The following is a 15,478-nucleotide window of genomic DNA, read 5'->3' as shown; positions in this document are numbered from 1 at the left end:
TATGCATAATTATTTTAATGAATCCTTTTTAGTTGAATTTTGCTACAGTATATATACCAGGTCTCGATATGAATGTTTCTAACACAACATTCTCTTCCTATGACAATTGCAGCATATCAAAAATTATGTTCAGGTCACAAACCAAAAGCTGGCAGTGCCAAGGGATAAACTATGATTAAGGTATCCAACATAAAACATATTTGTTGGGTTTTTTTACTTTGTTCTGCAATACACAGCACTATTCACCACCAATTAACGGTAATTACAAAACTATTATGAAAGGCTGGCCAAGAGTTTGGTCTGATAAATTAGTTCTTATGCTCATAAGCTGCTACTGGCTTATATAAGATATATATATCTTATATATCTCTTAGAACTGGGCAGAAGTGGGATAACAGAGTAAGACACTAAAATGAAGCAGAATGTCAGCCATTCAGTTCTGCCCCTGTAAGCTGCATCTGTACTTCTTGACTCAGCCAATGAACGTGAGCCACCATGGACTGTCTTTGTCACCATGCCTAAAATTTCCCACAGATGAATAAAAATATGGATAATTTTCAGTATTAGGGCTAAGACTGTGTCCACCTTTCAACGGGTCAACCCCTGATTTGCTTCTGCTTCTCTAAGAAAAAGCTGAAAATGTTTTCTTCAAATCATCTGTGAAGTCAGTAAAAGAGGAACATTAAAATATGTTTATAGTTTATTTTATAACAAGACAGCTGTTCCCAGCTGGACGGATTGAATTACAGATCTCAATCGGTATCTTTGATATAAACATCTCCAAGAACATGCCCTTCTACTTGTTCTGCAGGGAATTTCCTACCCAGAGACTGAGCACAGAAGGGTACTAAAGACTTGGAATTCTTAAAAAAAAAAAGAAGTATTATTCCTTCATTTTGAAACTCTAAGCCTTCCTTTTCCGGCTATCAAGAGGGAATCTTTTCATAATGCTTACTCCAGGAAAAACTGATCATTAAAATCATAAGAAACTGACTGGGACCTGTGGGCTAGGCCAACCTCCACCACAAGGCAGGTCAACCTTTGAAGTTAATCTTAAATTGCTCAGATTTTTGCCAATTGAACTTTGAAAATTGCCAAAGATTGTATTCCCACAGCCTTTGCAGGTGATCTGTTCCCAAGCTTATTTCACCATAGGGCATTTTTTGCCTTCTCTTCTGCAAATTGAACCTGGTTCCCTTAAGCAGAGTGGAAAATGATAGGAATAAGAATTTCCCTGGACCTGCAGGCTCCTTCCCCTTGTAACAACTTGTTGTTGCTTGTCACAAATATATTCTCTCTTACAAATATATTTATATATTTAGATTAACACTCACCAGCCACTGCTGAGGTATTTCTGGCAGAGGCATTTGAGGAGGCGCCGGCAAACTGTTGGCGACTTCTTGCTTCTGTACATGTTCTTTTATTTCTAAACCTGTAGAAGAGCAACAGACATCACTTAACACATTGGTGGATGCAAACAGAACATTTTTTCCACATGTGGACACCATGTCTGACTGTCACACACCAAAATCTGGCATGCAGTGCTGCTCGTAGCCTACCTCCCAAGTGTGGTGATTGAGGCAGGACTGGAAGAATGCTGGGAATTCAGGAATTTAATCAAGCAGAACAAACACATACTTGCTGTATATGATAATGACATATATGCTATTTGGATCAACAAATACCAGACACAGAAAAAATATGCAGGAAATCATTCTGAACTGCCTATCCATCTGGAACTGAAAGATTTAAACAGCTAAAATTCAAACATGTTGCCAGGCATCTACCATATAGATAAAACCATTTATGGAGGTAAGATGTGAACACACTTGTGAACACCCTAATGGCATTGTACAGTGAACAAAACAGTCAGCCTGTGGGCAGTATGTGGCTGGTTGCCTTTTACCAGAGGAGACAAGCAACAGTTGCTCCCATGGCACATTTTGGATGGGCAAAGCCATCAAACAGGAGTTCAAAACCACCTTTCATGCCAACAGAGTGGGAAAAAGGGCAGAAGAAGAGACCCTGCCTGCCTGCCTTCCTGACAGCAACTGTGACAGCTATATGGCCAAGCCCACAGTGCCCATGTTCCCTGGGCACGATCCTGTTGCCACAACCATCTCTGATCATGAAGCCACGATGCAAGTCTGCACAAGTCCTGGGAGATGCAGTACGCTGTGACATGCCAACCTGCAGCACGCTGTTGCTGGCGGGAACACTTCCCTAAACAACTCACCATTAACTCATCCCTCATTTCTTAAAAGTAATCCATAGCTTTCCAGGTGAATTTGAAGAGGTAACAGGAAGCTAACACAAAAGCTGCTTTGAGGGTCCTTTGTATCACCGTTACATCTCCCTCCCTGGGGAAAAAAGGAGTCACCCACTCATTCTGACGTTTTGGCACACTAATTTGCATCAGAGTTGAACTCACTTCATAGGAACATGATGTTTATTTTTCTAAATATTAAAAGGGAGATTAAGATACATCTCCCTAATGTTCTGGCAAAAAATTCAGTCAATGGATTGTACCCTGCTAACCCCTAGACTGAATTTAGCTCCTAGTGTTTAGTTTAGGTTTTAAAATATATATTTACATAGTCAAATGGATGTCCTTTGGTCAAGATCATATAATTCTTGAAAATGCAATCAATGACTAAATGTTTCTTGTCATAATACACCAGTCCCACTGGCTGTGAAGTCATGGACTGAAAACCAACACTGATAAAATAAACTGCCTCCAAGGGCTACAGATTCTCATTTCTTCTTACAAATCAAAAGGAGGATTAGTCCTGGGAAACATTGCAATCTTTTTTTTTTTTTCCTTTTTTCAGAGTATAACTTTCACTTGTTCCTCTTTAAGTAGGATGAATCCATATAATGACTGCTATCCATATCCAAGTCTCCCATGCTTTACATAGCAACCAAAAGTCAAATATGAAGGAAACTAGTTTTCACCCAGTTTTAAACTATGTGCATTTAAGCAAGAACCTGCTCTAACACTGATTTTCTTATACCAGGTTACACAGCAAAGTGAGCACTATAGATTTACAGCATCAGGTCCCTTTAAGGAAAACATGCAGTCATATTAAATGACTAAATCTAGCAACATTTCCTACTCCAAAATAAACTATTTGTATATTTGTTTTTAGAAGAAAGTCTAAGTTTCAGAAGGAAATGCCAAGTGTTTTCTTCAGACCTATAATCCATTGGGCATGCCAAGACTCAGGAAGAAAAATAAAGTTTATAATTTTGCCAACTATTCAGAGTAACCACTGATTTGGACATGGGGCATGTTGAGGCCAGGCATCTATGACCTGAAGAACACATGTGCCTGGCCTAGTTCTCTGTGCTCAAAAGATATTAAATGAAGAAAACAATGTGTGTTTGAGAAGTGGAACAAAACAAGGCAAAAGATTTCTGAAGAATTCCCCAAGTAAGAAATTACTGACTTATAAGTATTTTGCAAAAAAAAAAAAAAACAAAACCAGACCATTATAGTAATTTCCACACCTTTACAAAGAAAAACATAATTGTCCATTTCCAGATGTTATGAAGAGCCCAGCCAGTTCCCAGTTGCGCAGATCCTCCATTACCGTTCCCAATGGTCTGCTCCAGCAATCGAAATATTCTGCTGGATTCACAAAGCTGATTTTTGCCAATGCATATGAAGAGCGTGAACTCAGCACAGTCCTCAGGCCTCTTAAACTGTGCCAGCGACCCAAAAGTTCTTGTGGAGTTAGTTATGTGGGTGGAGTAAAACAGTGTTTTGCAAAACAGACTCTGAATGACAGTTCAACTTAGTTACAGAGTACTGTGGGTTTATGCATCGTTTATTGCTTTTGATTTTAATGAAGAGATGAATAGTTTCAAAGGGATGGGAGTACTGAATGTTATAACTGATAAAAAAAGCAGCAGGGTCAGATCCAGTAAAGTACATGACTCCCTGGGTAGTTTCACACACACTTGAATCCAGCACGGGAAGGCAGAGCTCTCAAGAAGGCATTTCCTCTCCTTCCCTGCCTTGTTCCTGTCCCTGCACTAACCTCTCCTTCATGCCAGCATAAGCATGCATGTAGCCTCAGGTTGAACCAGACCAGGGATGTGACACCGGTTAGAACTAAACCAGCAGAAAACCAAAAAAAGCAAATAATGCTTGTGCTAGCAGAAGGGAAGATGCAGTCCATGATGAGCAAGAATGAGTAGCCTGGGGAGAGAAACAGAACGCTTTTTTTTATAGGCCATGCTGGCTTAAACACTATTTAAATTGCAGTTCCATAAACTAGAGTTTACAGACATATAAAGCACAGTCCTATGACCTCTTGCTTAACTGAACTATGGGATTTCCTTGAATTAATTCTTGTTTGAACGAGAGCATATCTTTTAGCAAAATATTCCATTTTGATGAAACGCCAGCAATGGCATGCAGAGCTTACAAAGTTCTTCCATGAGTTCATAGCTTCAGTGCTCAAAACATGTACTTTATTTCCACTTTGAAACAAACATTCAGCCATTGCACTTACTGTTGTAAGTCTAAGAGCTCATTCTCAGTCACTCCTTTTCTACATCAAGATTAATTATGATGTCTCATTTAGGTAATTTGAATGCGTATTTCTGGATCCTTCAAACACTTTTATGACTTTTCTTTGAAATGTCTAAATTTTATCTCCTTGAATATAGACACTAGAAGTAGGTAAAATGTTCCAGCAACAACTGCACTGAGCTAAACCCTACCACTTAATAGACAGATCATCTATGGATCTTGCTAATGGATGGATCCTGTAATAGGATGTAGTGGATCTTGTTATATATCCCTAATAGGCTTTAAAACCAGAATGGTAGGTTCTGAAAGACACAAAGCTATGGACCTTGGGTCTTTTTATCCTTGGCCACATCTGGATTCATAAACTAAACACACCTGAAGGTGCTCTGGTATGGAGAAATTTCTCCACCACCCAAAATCTCTCACCCCCCAAAACAAAGGTGGAGGGTGATAATTTTGAACTGTTTGTTGGGAACAGATCTTTGGCCATGCTAACTCACACATCATGCCTAGGAACTGATGGAGGAGACAAGTCAGCTCAGGCTAAATCCATGCCAAGGACCACTCCATAATTTACCAGCATAATTGAGTTCTAAGGTTCAGAAACATACCCAGCACTGCTGAATTTACTACTGGACCTGTAGGTCTAGTTGTAGAGCTGCAACATTATCCACAGTCCAGAAGGAAAGGATATGACAACCCTTCCCTGAGTTTGCAAAGTTGTCCACAGAGTGTCACTGGACTTCTAGAGGAAGCCTAACGTTTTTCTTAATAAATCTAGTTGAAAAGATTACAAGGAGAACATGCAGTGTCAGGTCAGCATTATTGAGGTTATTTTGAACTGTAAAATAAAGCTGTTTCTAAACATAGCAAATTGCAGGTTCTCATTTACAGATTTTGGTTTGGGGGGCTTTGTTATATTTTGATCAGCTTTTGGAGCATGAAGCCTCCTTCCACAATATGTGAAATCAGTACCTGCTTCCTTCTCTCAGTAGTAAAGTAAAAATAGAGATGGGTCTTTAAGAATGTCAAAACAGAAAGGAGGACAACCGTTATTTTCAAGGTAATCTTCTTGGACTTGAATCCTGTGGCAAAGTGATTACTGAAGGGGGAAACACTGCATCAAACAAAACCATAGCTTTTTAGGACTGGAGAAGAAACAAATCATGAGAAATGCAGCTGCTCACAATGTGGCATCTTTCTTCAACACACTCCGGTATTTTTCAAACAGCTAAACACTGAGGGTTTACACTGACAGTATTTCTGTCAGTGTCAACTATAGGGGAGACAGTGGTCTTATAACCCTGATGCCACTTTCATACTGAAAGGTGTTTTAAGGAAACATAAAAGTACTGCTAGAAAAAATACTGAGGAATAATCTTCACATAAGCTGCATAGAAAGGTCACTGTACACACTGAATCATTTATAGAGCATTCAGTTCCATAATCTTCATGGTGACAAAAGTGATTGTGCAGTCAAAATGGTTTTAGATGGGAAGAAAAGGGGGAAAGTGTATATACCTCTACTTGCAAAACACAAACCAAACATATTGGGAACCTTAATATCAAGCCTTTTGATGGATTTGGGTCATTTGACAGAGATGCAGCGTGCAGCGCCACACATCTACAGAACGGTACTGTGGCCAGCACTCCCTGATACAGTATAAATTTTCCATCAAAACTCATAAATAGCATTGTTGCCACAAATAAAATGGAGTAACCACTCTCAGCAGAAGTGAACCATGTAGCACATAATTTTGTGGCTGGATTCACTTGTGTGCACCCAAGATACTTCCAGTATGCCTTGTGCTATATTTTACTGCTGAGCATGAAGAAAAGTGTTCAGGAAAGTTACACTTTGGCTTCACCCCATCTTTCTGTCTTGCTTTGATTTGTGGCTTGTCTTTAGCCCTTAAACTTATGTCATTTATTCTGTGCATTCTGCAAGCAAGAACACCCTCCCTTGACACTGACCTTTTGATGACTGTATCCTCAGGAGAATGTTCGTTATTACTGCCTTCTTCTCCCTGACAGTAGAAGTTAGATATTCATGGTCCAGAAGTTCAAGAAACAGGCGCAGCTCAACTATTAACTCTTCCATGGCTGAAAGACAAAGAAAGAAAATTACTTTTTCTAAAAAGCCCCATTAGAAAAAAAAAGACAGAATTAATTCTCATTTATTTGCATTCATAGTGATTTTCTAGTACTTCTTAAAAAATGTACAGTTCTCCCTGCTGGAAATGGACTATTCATTAGTAAACCCAAGAGAACAGCCCATTAGTGAGCACTACTGGCATTAGTAGTAGTTATCTCAAAATTGGTGCAGAAAAGACAGTTCTTTTCACATACCACATCATCAAGCCAGGACCAGACAAAAGTGACTGCAGGAGTAGTGGCTATCTGCTTTTTTATCAGTGCCACTCTGGTTCCTCTCTCATTAACAAATAATCTGTAACTGCAGAACAGGTTTGGTAAAGCTTCTAGACACACAGATATTTTCATAAATCTTCAGGGAAAGTCTCTCTTTGCCTCATCTTACTGTTCTGTTTGCTGTGGTAAAAAAAAAGAGTAGGTATTCCTTTTTTACAGTGATTTGTCTTTCTTATAATTTCCAAAGACAAGCTCCCGACCGACCGCATAACTTCTTGCTACTCCCCAGATTCCTGATGATGCACTTCATATTTCATCCTATTATTATAGGTCTTGAGGATTTCCAAGTCATTCCTAGAAAAAAAATTACATTCCTTCTCTGTATTCTAAATGTCTTTCAAATTTTAATCAACAAACTTTATTGATATACAGCACATTTCTACTTTTTCCTTTCCAATTAGGCAAATTCTTGTATTGTCTTAATAACTGCAGTAGCTCAGACCATACTTATAAACACATTTGTTACAGCTTAATCATACGATACCTATGCAGCAGGTTTATGAGAAGCCCATGGCATTGAACCTCATTGTCATGCTTCTGTTTTCTCATTATTCTGAGATTCTCTGGTCCCTTTGCTTAAGTGGGCTTGTTAGTTCTGTTTTCATCTCGGATAGAACAGTTCACATTTCCATACTTTCTGTACCTGATGACATTATCCTCATAAAAAGATGAGGAGAAACACCCATTTAATTTCAAAGCCACACCTAGGATCAATGTTAGCCCTATCCTCATTCAAAATGCCTCTACTTACTTTTTTCTCTACTTAATCATACTTGTTTTGATAGTCTTTCCAAGGCCTAGCAGGGTGACTGCTGCTAAGCCTCTTCAGACCTCAACAAATTACATTCTTTGCTTCTTACTCCCTTACCAGCTCCTCCCTACTCCTAAAACACTTTCTGATACAGTTGTTTACCCAAGTGAACCTGGAATTCTTCCTTTTGTTCCCAAAAATATGTCTGATGTTTAAACAACCCTTGGTAAAGATGTATTTGTTTTATCCTATACTTGAAGACAGCACCATTCAAGGAAACATGTAGATGTCAGCTACAGGCCCCTTCTTGTCTCCAGTGGATGAAGATTTTCCCATTTATTTGTGGATTGTACCTGCAAGTACACTCAGGCTGCTCTGGGAAACCCAACATACTCCTAGCAGGGCAGAGAAGACGTGCCACCTTGCAATATCAGGGCATGATAACATCTTAACAAAGAAACTCCTGAAGAAGCACATTTGGGCTTTCTGAAAGACACCATTAATTTTTACATATATATCCATCCTGCCCAAGATTTTTCTTGGTGAATATGTTATTCTATTCAACTGAGCAGTAGCGCTGCCATTATCTAAACTGACCACAGTTTCAAGAAGTATGTTTCTTAAAGATTTTTAAAATACATAGGCAGAAAGAGAGTATCCAAAATGACAACAAAACTGTCAACATCACTTCATAATGTAGCTCGTGAAACACAACCCGCGGCTAAAGGTAAGCTAAAGGTAATTTTTTTTGCCATCACACTTGTAGCTGTCTAAGCTGTCTTAGAAGTCTGTCAGAAAACCAAAGTATTTCACAACAATCCTATTACTTCAGCATTGTTCACATTATGGAGCAACCACATATTTAGCTCCAGCATACAGCTTTCTGAAGCAGAAAGGAATGGATTCAGATTTGCGAAGTGGTGAGTGATCACAAGGCTCAAGGAAAAAAAAAGAAGGAGGACTTATGACCAAAAAACCCCGTAATACCAATTTTTTTAAAAATGAAACCCTTTAGAAACTAGATGCATATTTCAGTAAGTCTATAGTGGTCTCTTGGTTTTAAGTGTGCTTTGAATATAAGATGTATTACTATTGTTATGAGTTTTATTTTAATTATGGAATTATTTATATTTATTGCAATATCTATTATAATACATGCATCTCAAAAGCTATTATTACCTAGAAAAAAAGCTATTATTACTGTAGAATCTAGGCAGTCATTGTGAAATCTAATCAGTATACAGTACAAGAAATGTTTATTTTTCAAGTAGCTCTCCAGCCATATAAATTACTGTCAGTAATTGCATGCATTACTGTACTAAAATTCCTTTGCAATGGCATGTTTTCTGGATTATTTAAGGCAAGGGACTGTAAGTAGGCTGAAAGTGAGCTCTCCCTTCTCCTTTTAACCAAAGTATACCCTGTGCCACAATAGCTCCATTTCTTTGATGAGAACCTTCACTTCTGGGAAGGAAGAGAGAAAAAGATGAAAGCCTCAGATACCATTGAGGTGCACAGTGTAATAACTTTTCAGTTATTAAAAATTATAAGATCCTTATGCTTAGGCATTTATAATCTAACATAAACACACAGATTGTAAAATAAGAAGCGAAAACAGCAATAAGGAGTTAGTTATAAGGTGAAGAGACAAGGAAGCAAGAGAAGAGGAGATAGGAAACTGCTGCTGGAGAGACTTCTGGGAGCTGGCATCAGCCCAGATCTCTCCTGAGACTTCATCCCATAAATGTGTGGCCCTCCTCTATGTGTTTGGAGGAAATCTGCATTGCAGTCACTGGTGACCACATCCCATTGACCTACGATGACTAAGCCACCTAAGTTACTGGAACCAGTTTAACTGCCCCCAGCAGAGGATTTGAAAACAAGCCTTGGTTAGAACTTGCGACAGCAGTGAGAAAATGCTCAAAACATCTCAAAACCACTGCCTTCGTAACACAGTCACTGTAACTTCATTTACATTTGGCCTGTTGTCCAGCACTGTGGTTCAAGTATCTGATGCATCATAAAGAAATACAGAGCATGAGAAAACTTACTCTTCCTGACATAGTAAGCTTGCAAGTACATGACACAGACTTCAAGCAAGCAGTCGTAAATGCTAGTTTAAAACTTTAGTATGATAACAGAATAAAATTGTCAGCAGGTGTTGTAAAATACTGGTTATGGACACTTAGACACTGCTTCTCTTATTTTTCCACCAGGATTAAACTGGGGTTGTATTTTCTTTGCTAGCGATAATAGTATCCATCACAAACATCAAAGTGTGAAGGGAGAGAATTCTGAATTTAACTCTGTATATACGCAGTATCAAACATGCAAAAATGAAGAAGGAAAACACTGTTCAGAGCTAGTGAAAAACATTCTTCAACGTCAAGTTGGATGGAGTCTTGGGTGACATGGTTTACTGCGAGGTGTCCCTGCCCATGGCAGGCGGGTTGGAACTAGATGACCTTGGGTTCCTTTCCAACGCAAACCATTCTATGATTCTATGATTCTTCCCATGTATCTGAAAAGTGCAGATTGGAAGGGACCCTGAAGATCATCTCATTCCAATCCCCCTCCCACAGGCAGGGACACCTTCTACTAGACCAGGTTGCTCCAAGCCCTGTCCAATCTGGCCTTGAACATTGCCAGGGATAGAGCAGCCACAGCTTCTCTGGGCAACCTGTGCCAGTGTCTCACCACCCTCACAGTAAAGAATTTCTTCCTAATATCTAATCTAAGATTCCCCTATTCCAGTTAAAGCCATTACCGATTGTCTTTTCACTACATGCCCTTGTAAAATGCCACTCTCCTCTCTGAAAATACCGCCATAGAGTGCATTCAAAGTATTTGAAAGAAGGAACTAAAAACACTTTTGTTCTAAGACGGTAACAACTGAACTTGCATGTACTCGGGGATAAAACAAGTTTGCCCGTTGTCAATCTTTGGCTTATTTTCTGAATTAAAGAATCTTTTTTTTCTCCTTCCTAGAACTGTAATGATGTGCTCACAAAAAGTAATGGATCTGAATAATAGAAAATTCACATAATGCATATTTTCAGTAAGCATTCATTACATCTGAAATGGAGACTAAAAATGAGAGGGTGATGCAAGTCCCAAAGAAAAACATACTCCTCTAGTGAGAGATTACCCTTGGAAATCTGACATCACCACAAAATAAGAATAATAATCAGAAGGCTCTCAAAAAGGGGCTAATTTATCTGACAGTTTTGGCTATATTCTCATTGCCAAAGGAATGACTTGTAAGTGGCAGGTGGTGAAAAGCAGGGTGGAGCCCAGGCATGGTAATCACAACAGTAAGCAGATTTTAGCTGGGCTGAGGAGCAAAATCACATTCCACATTAAATGATGAGAAGTTCATTCTATGCTCGACAGGAATTATAGGCCCCTAATGGGCTGCTGCAATTGCCATGCACAAATAAAAAAACAATGATACATCCAGAAGGGTTTCCAAGACTGGCTCTCTAGAGTTTTAAAGTTTTTCAAATGACAGCACATAAAAAATACATATACAAGCCAGCAACAGAATACACCAAGGTAAAAATAATCAGAGGAAGGCAATTACATCACACTATAGTTTTTGTTCCAAACCAGAACTAAAATCAGCTGGGACTGAAAGAGCATGATGATGCAATTATTCCAGATCTACATTTATGGGTACTAGCCTATAACCATTTTTTTAAAGAATATAAAGTTTTCATTTCCAATTGATTTAAAAAAACCCATAGGAGCAATGCTATATCACACACATGATTCCAAGGTTGCTTAAAGACAAAAAAAACAAGGATGAGCTTATTAAAAGAATGGTGAGATTGTTTTTTTGGTCACTCATGGCAACTGCAGTATCTTTTAACCTTGCCATATGACAAACGACCTGAAAGTGTTTTCCAGTTGACTAACATATGCTGAAGAAGTTTTAAAGAAAAAGAAATACAAATCCAGAAAGGATCACAAGAGGTATTCTTATGAATTATTGTCTTGTCCACACAATACAAACCCACACAAAGAAAATACTCTTCCATGCTTGCCTGTCAATTATAAATGCATGTACACAAATATGTCAGTATGCAAATCTATCATAGAAATATGAATTAAGATTGAGCTTCTAATTTTTAGATCTTCTTGATCAGTTCCTTGCACATTGCTGAATCAAATTTCAATGGGTTTGTATCCTCTGTTCTCTGTCTAGTTTGTCATTTACAGATGTTAAAAAACAGAACAGAACACGTCAATGAGATCCACCAGAAGAAATCATCTAATGTGACTTTCTGTAGAATACAGGCCAGAGACTTACATCTAGCTACTCCTCTATTAGTGGAGAGATTTGTATTTACCTAAAGCACATCTTCCAGGAAAGCAAAAAATCTATGTCAGCATTTTGAACCCTACCTTCATGGGGCAGGGAGATTCCACTTAAATTCCTGTAACAAATTTGATTTGAATATTGATGCAAATTGTCAAATTATATATGAAAATCGGGTACTGAGAATAGGGGTACTTGAATCCAGCTACAACCCAATACAAGCATGCATACACACACACAAGCACTATATTTGTTAACCACTAAAAGGTTTTCAAAGTTGATGTCTCAGCCTCAACCTTGCCTTTATGGTCATTCATTTAATATAGCATTGCAATAAAATACATACCTAAGCCTATAATAGAATTTATCCTCTGAAAATGTTCATGCTGCAGTTTTGTACTGCATAAAGATGTCAACTCATAAACCACATGGGCCAATTTCAATACATATATGTTCTCACCTCTTAAAAATCTAAGCCTCCATATTCTGTTAGCAGTATCAGGACTTTCTTCAGAGCAAACTTAAAGCTAGTGATGACTGCCTGGCTGAATGATTAAAAATAGCTCTGTTTTGAAATCTGATTAAAGCCTATGAAGATCCAATGAGTAAAAACTTTTTGAAGCATACAAACTCTCTCACCCTGCCAAAAACGCCTCACTGGCATTTGGGTACACAAGCAACAGTGGAGAAACCAGACATATGATTTAGTTTTGAATCAAAAGCAGAGTGTGAACTGCATGTTTGTACCCATTTCTATTGAAATAGTGCCATCATCCTTAGTTTTGGATGTCATCATTTGAATATTTTATTAAAAAGCTCGTAACAGAACACCACTGGGGAAACCGTGTCTGTATTTCATAAAGACATAAATATCAGAGACACTACAAAGAACATAGAGCCTTAAGAAGACAGAAGTCTTTATGAAGAAATACACAAAATCACTTTGACTCACTTCCACTCAATCCTATGATGCAGTAACAAAAGTCCAGCAATTAATGAATAAGTTCTTTTCATGACTATGTTATCATTATGCCCATGGCAGGGGGGTTGGAACTAGATGATCTTAAGGTCCTTTCCAACCCTAACTATTCTATGATTCTATGATTCTATGATTATCCAGGGAAAAGATTTCAATCAGAAATACATGAAGTCTGGAAACAGCCACTGATAGTGTACTTACCGCTAGGAAAAGCTTTACTTTTTTTCAGTATGTTACCAGGAACTAGATGAAGCCTGTATCAAAATCATATCCACCAAGAAATGAAAAGGCTTGCTGTGCTGTTCGAAGAACACGGCATGAAAAGACAAAACTTTTCACTAGAAAAGTTTTCTCTTGGTTGCACTGGCCCTTCTTTGCCCTAATAATGATAGTGTACAAGGTGTGATCAACTCTAACTTGTTAAGTATGCTAAAAACCTGCTCCAGAAAGTAAAGATTATCATTTTAGGGGTACATGGAATTATAGGAGAGAATGATAAAATGTATGAAAAAGGAGTGAACCCTAAATAGTAGATGAAGCCCTGAAGCTAAAGAATTAGCATGGAGCAAGTAAAACACACACAAGGATTGTCATCGGTGTTTTAACATAAAAATAATGATATTTAAGCCTCTCTAAAAATCACAATAATAATCTTTTGTTTAAAATTTGGAGCTCCCCAGGCTGTCACAAACTCTCTTTCCAGACGGTCTGGGGCAAGAGAGGCAAAACACAGCTACTATAAACTCCTCCTGTCTCATGCATATTTATGATCAACCTCAGTGAGTGTCAAGGGATCATTTCAGCCACAGCCCACATGTATTCCTCTTTTTCTTTCTTTCCTCTGCTTCAGTTTTCAAGGAATTGGCTTCTACAAAACCAGCTTTCTAAAAAAACCATCAGAGCTCCAAATGCTGCTGTTGCAATACTTGGGTGATAAAACAAGAGCTGAGAAAGCATTAAGGAATGTTTGGACAAGAAACAAGCTGCCAAAAATCCTGCTCAATCAGCTACAGACATACAATGAGTGACAGCAATGCAGGAGTGTAATCCATTAGCATAAGGTGGATGGATAAAGAGTTTATTTTCTAAAGGCCAGAGGAGTTCCTAAGCACTGCCACAGCCTTTGGAGAGGAATGCCTCCTGTTACCCAAGTTCACAAACTCATAACAGAAAAAATGGAAGAAAGAAAAAAGAGAAAAGAAAGAAAAAGGAAACAAGAAAGAAAAAAAAGACATGAAAAAAAGATAAAACGGAAAACATAAAAAGGAAAAAATAAAACAAAAAACTAAGAAAAAAGAAAAAAGATAAAAGCAAAAAGAAAAAAAAAGAACAAAAAAAATCTAAGAAAATAGAAATAAAAGAAACAAAAGAACAAAGAAGAAAATACAAAGAGAAAAAAATAGTGCTACAGCATTTCTTTTTATTTAAGTACTAGTTATCTACACTGAGCTCATGTTAGCCAAAGAAAAAAAATAAAAAAATCCGAAATATGATAACTAACTACAGAAACTTATAGTTAACTTTTTCAAGGTGCTTAAGGCTTTCTCTAAAAATATATTTTCCACATCAGGTTTCTTTTGTTCCCTAAATAAATGCAACATACCTTGTAAAGCAAATGAACATGGATTTCACTCCAGCTGCGTGCCCTGCAAGCGTCTCACCCTCCCGCCTCTGTGCTCACTGCGGGCATTAAGGTTGGGTTTTCTTTTCAGGCTCCCATTACCCTACTAGGGCAGAAAAAGGAAATTTCTTATATTTAACCATCTCCAAATGTATCAGCTGACATCATCTCGTCAGGACAAGACATTCCAGGTCTTGCTTGCTGGCTCCTGCATTAGCTCAGCTCCTCCAGTACTCCAAACCACAAAAGATAAGCAGCCACTACAGAACTAATAAATGGGCTCTGATTCCAAAAAGAAAAGCAGCTCTGTCATGATGCAAAAAGGAGACAGAAAATCTGTGGTAGGAGGTGAAAGTCTGCCCCAGGCTCCAAGTCCCAGCTTGAGATGAGGCTCAGTGAAGTCTGAGAAACACAGAAGGAGATAATCTGTGGTCGTGAAAAGAAAGCAAAGTGTTGCACTACACCTTGTGAGTTCTCTGCTCAGGTCCTCAGCTGCACACAGATCCCTTTTTAGGATTTGTTTCAAAGTTATGAATAATTACATATCCAGAAATACAAGGCAGTAAATTAATGAAGTTAAGGGAATGGAGAAACAGAATAGCAAAACAATGACAAAGAAATACAAATATGGCAATGATAGGAACTGCACAATATAATTTGTTATGTTGTGTATTCAGCAATACAACTTTTATTATACGTGCCAAACACCAAGCTTAAAAATTGTTCAAGGAGTCCTGAGTCTGATCATGTCAGCCCTACATGCAGTACAATCCAAGAACAGATTGCACTCTGTGAATCTGGTGCTCTAGGCTTCCAGTTTGCAGCTAATTTAAAGC

General features: G+C 38.2%; 1 protein-coding gene across 5 annotated transcripts in view; it reads right to left on the bottom strand.

The window, feature by feature from the left end:
• The window catches only part of AFAP1 (actin filament associated protein 1), a 121,439-nt gene that overhangs the window by 60,465 nt on the left and 45,496 nt on the right, over window positions 1-15,478 (bottom strand). For 4 of the 5 annotated variants that reach the window (XM_062638791.1, XM_062638787.1, XM_062638792.1 and 1 more), the window contains exons 2-3: window positions 6,515-6,643; window positions 1,335-1,432 (exon numbers count right to left, since the gene is read on the bottom strand). In XM_062638791.1, coding sequence (XP_062494775.1) covers window positions 1,335-1,432; window positions 6,515-6,641 — 225 coding nt within the window. In that variant the 5' untranslated portion in view covers window positions 6,642-6,643. Of the gene's footprint in view, window positions 1-1,334; window positions 1,433-6,514; window positions 6,644-14,624; window positions 14,740-15,478 lie in introns of those variants that run through there. The other variant, XM_062638788.1, reaches the window with a different exon arrangement.

Source organism: Pezoporus occidentalis, unplaced genomic scaffold, assembly GCF_034315485.1.
Source record: "Pezoporus occidentalis ecotype Australia unplaced genomic scaffold, CSIRO_AGI_Poc_V1 ctg58, whole genome shotgun sequence".
In the NCBI taxonomy this organism is placed as follows: Eukaryota; Metazoa; Chordata; class Aves; order Psittaciformes; family Psittacidae; genus Pezoporus; species Pezoporus occidentalis.
Note: the sequence above shows the minus strand (reverse complement) of the source record. Positions and strands in the feature narration are given on the sequence as shown.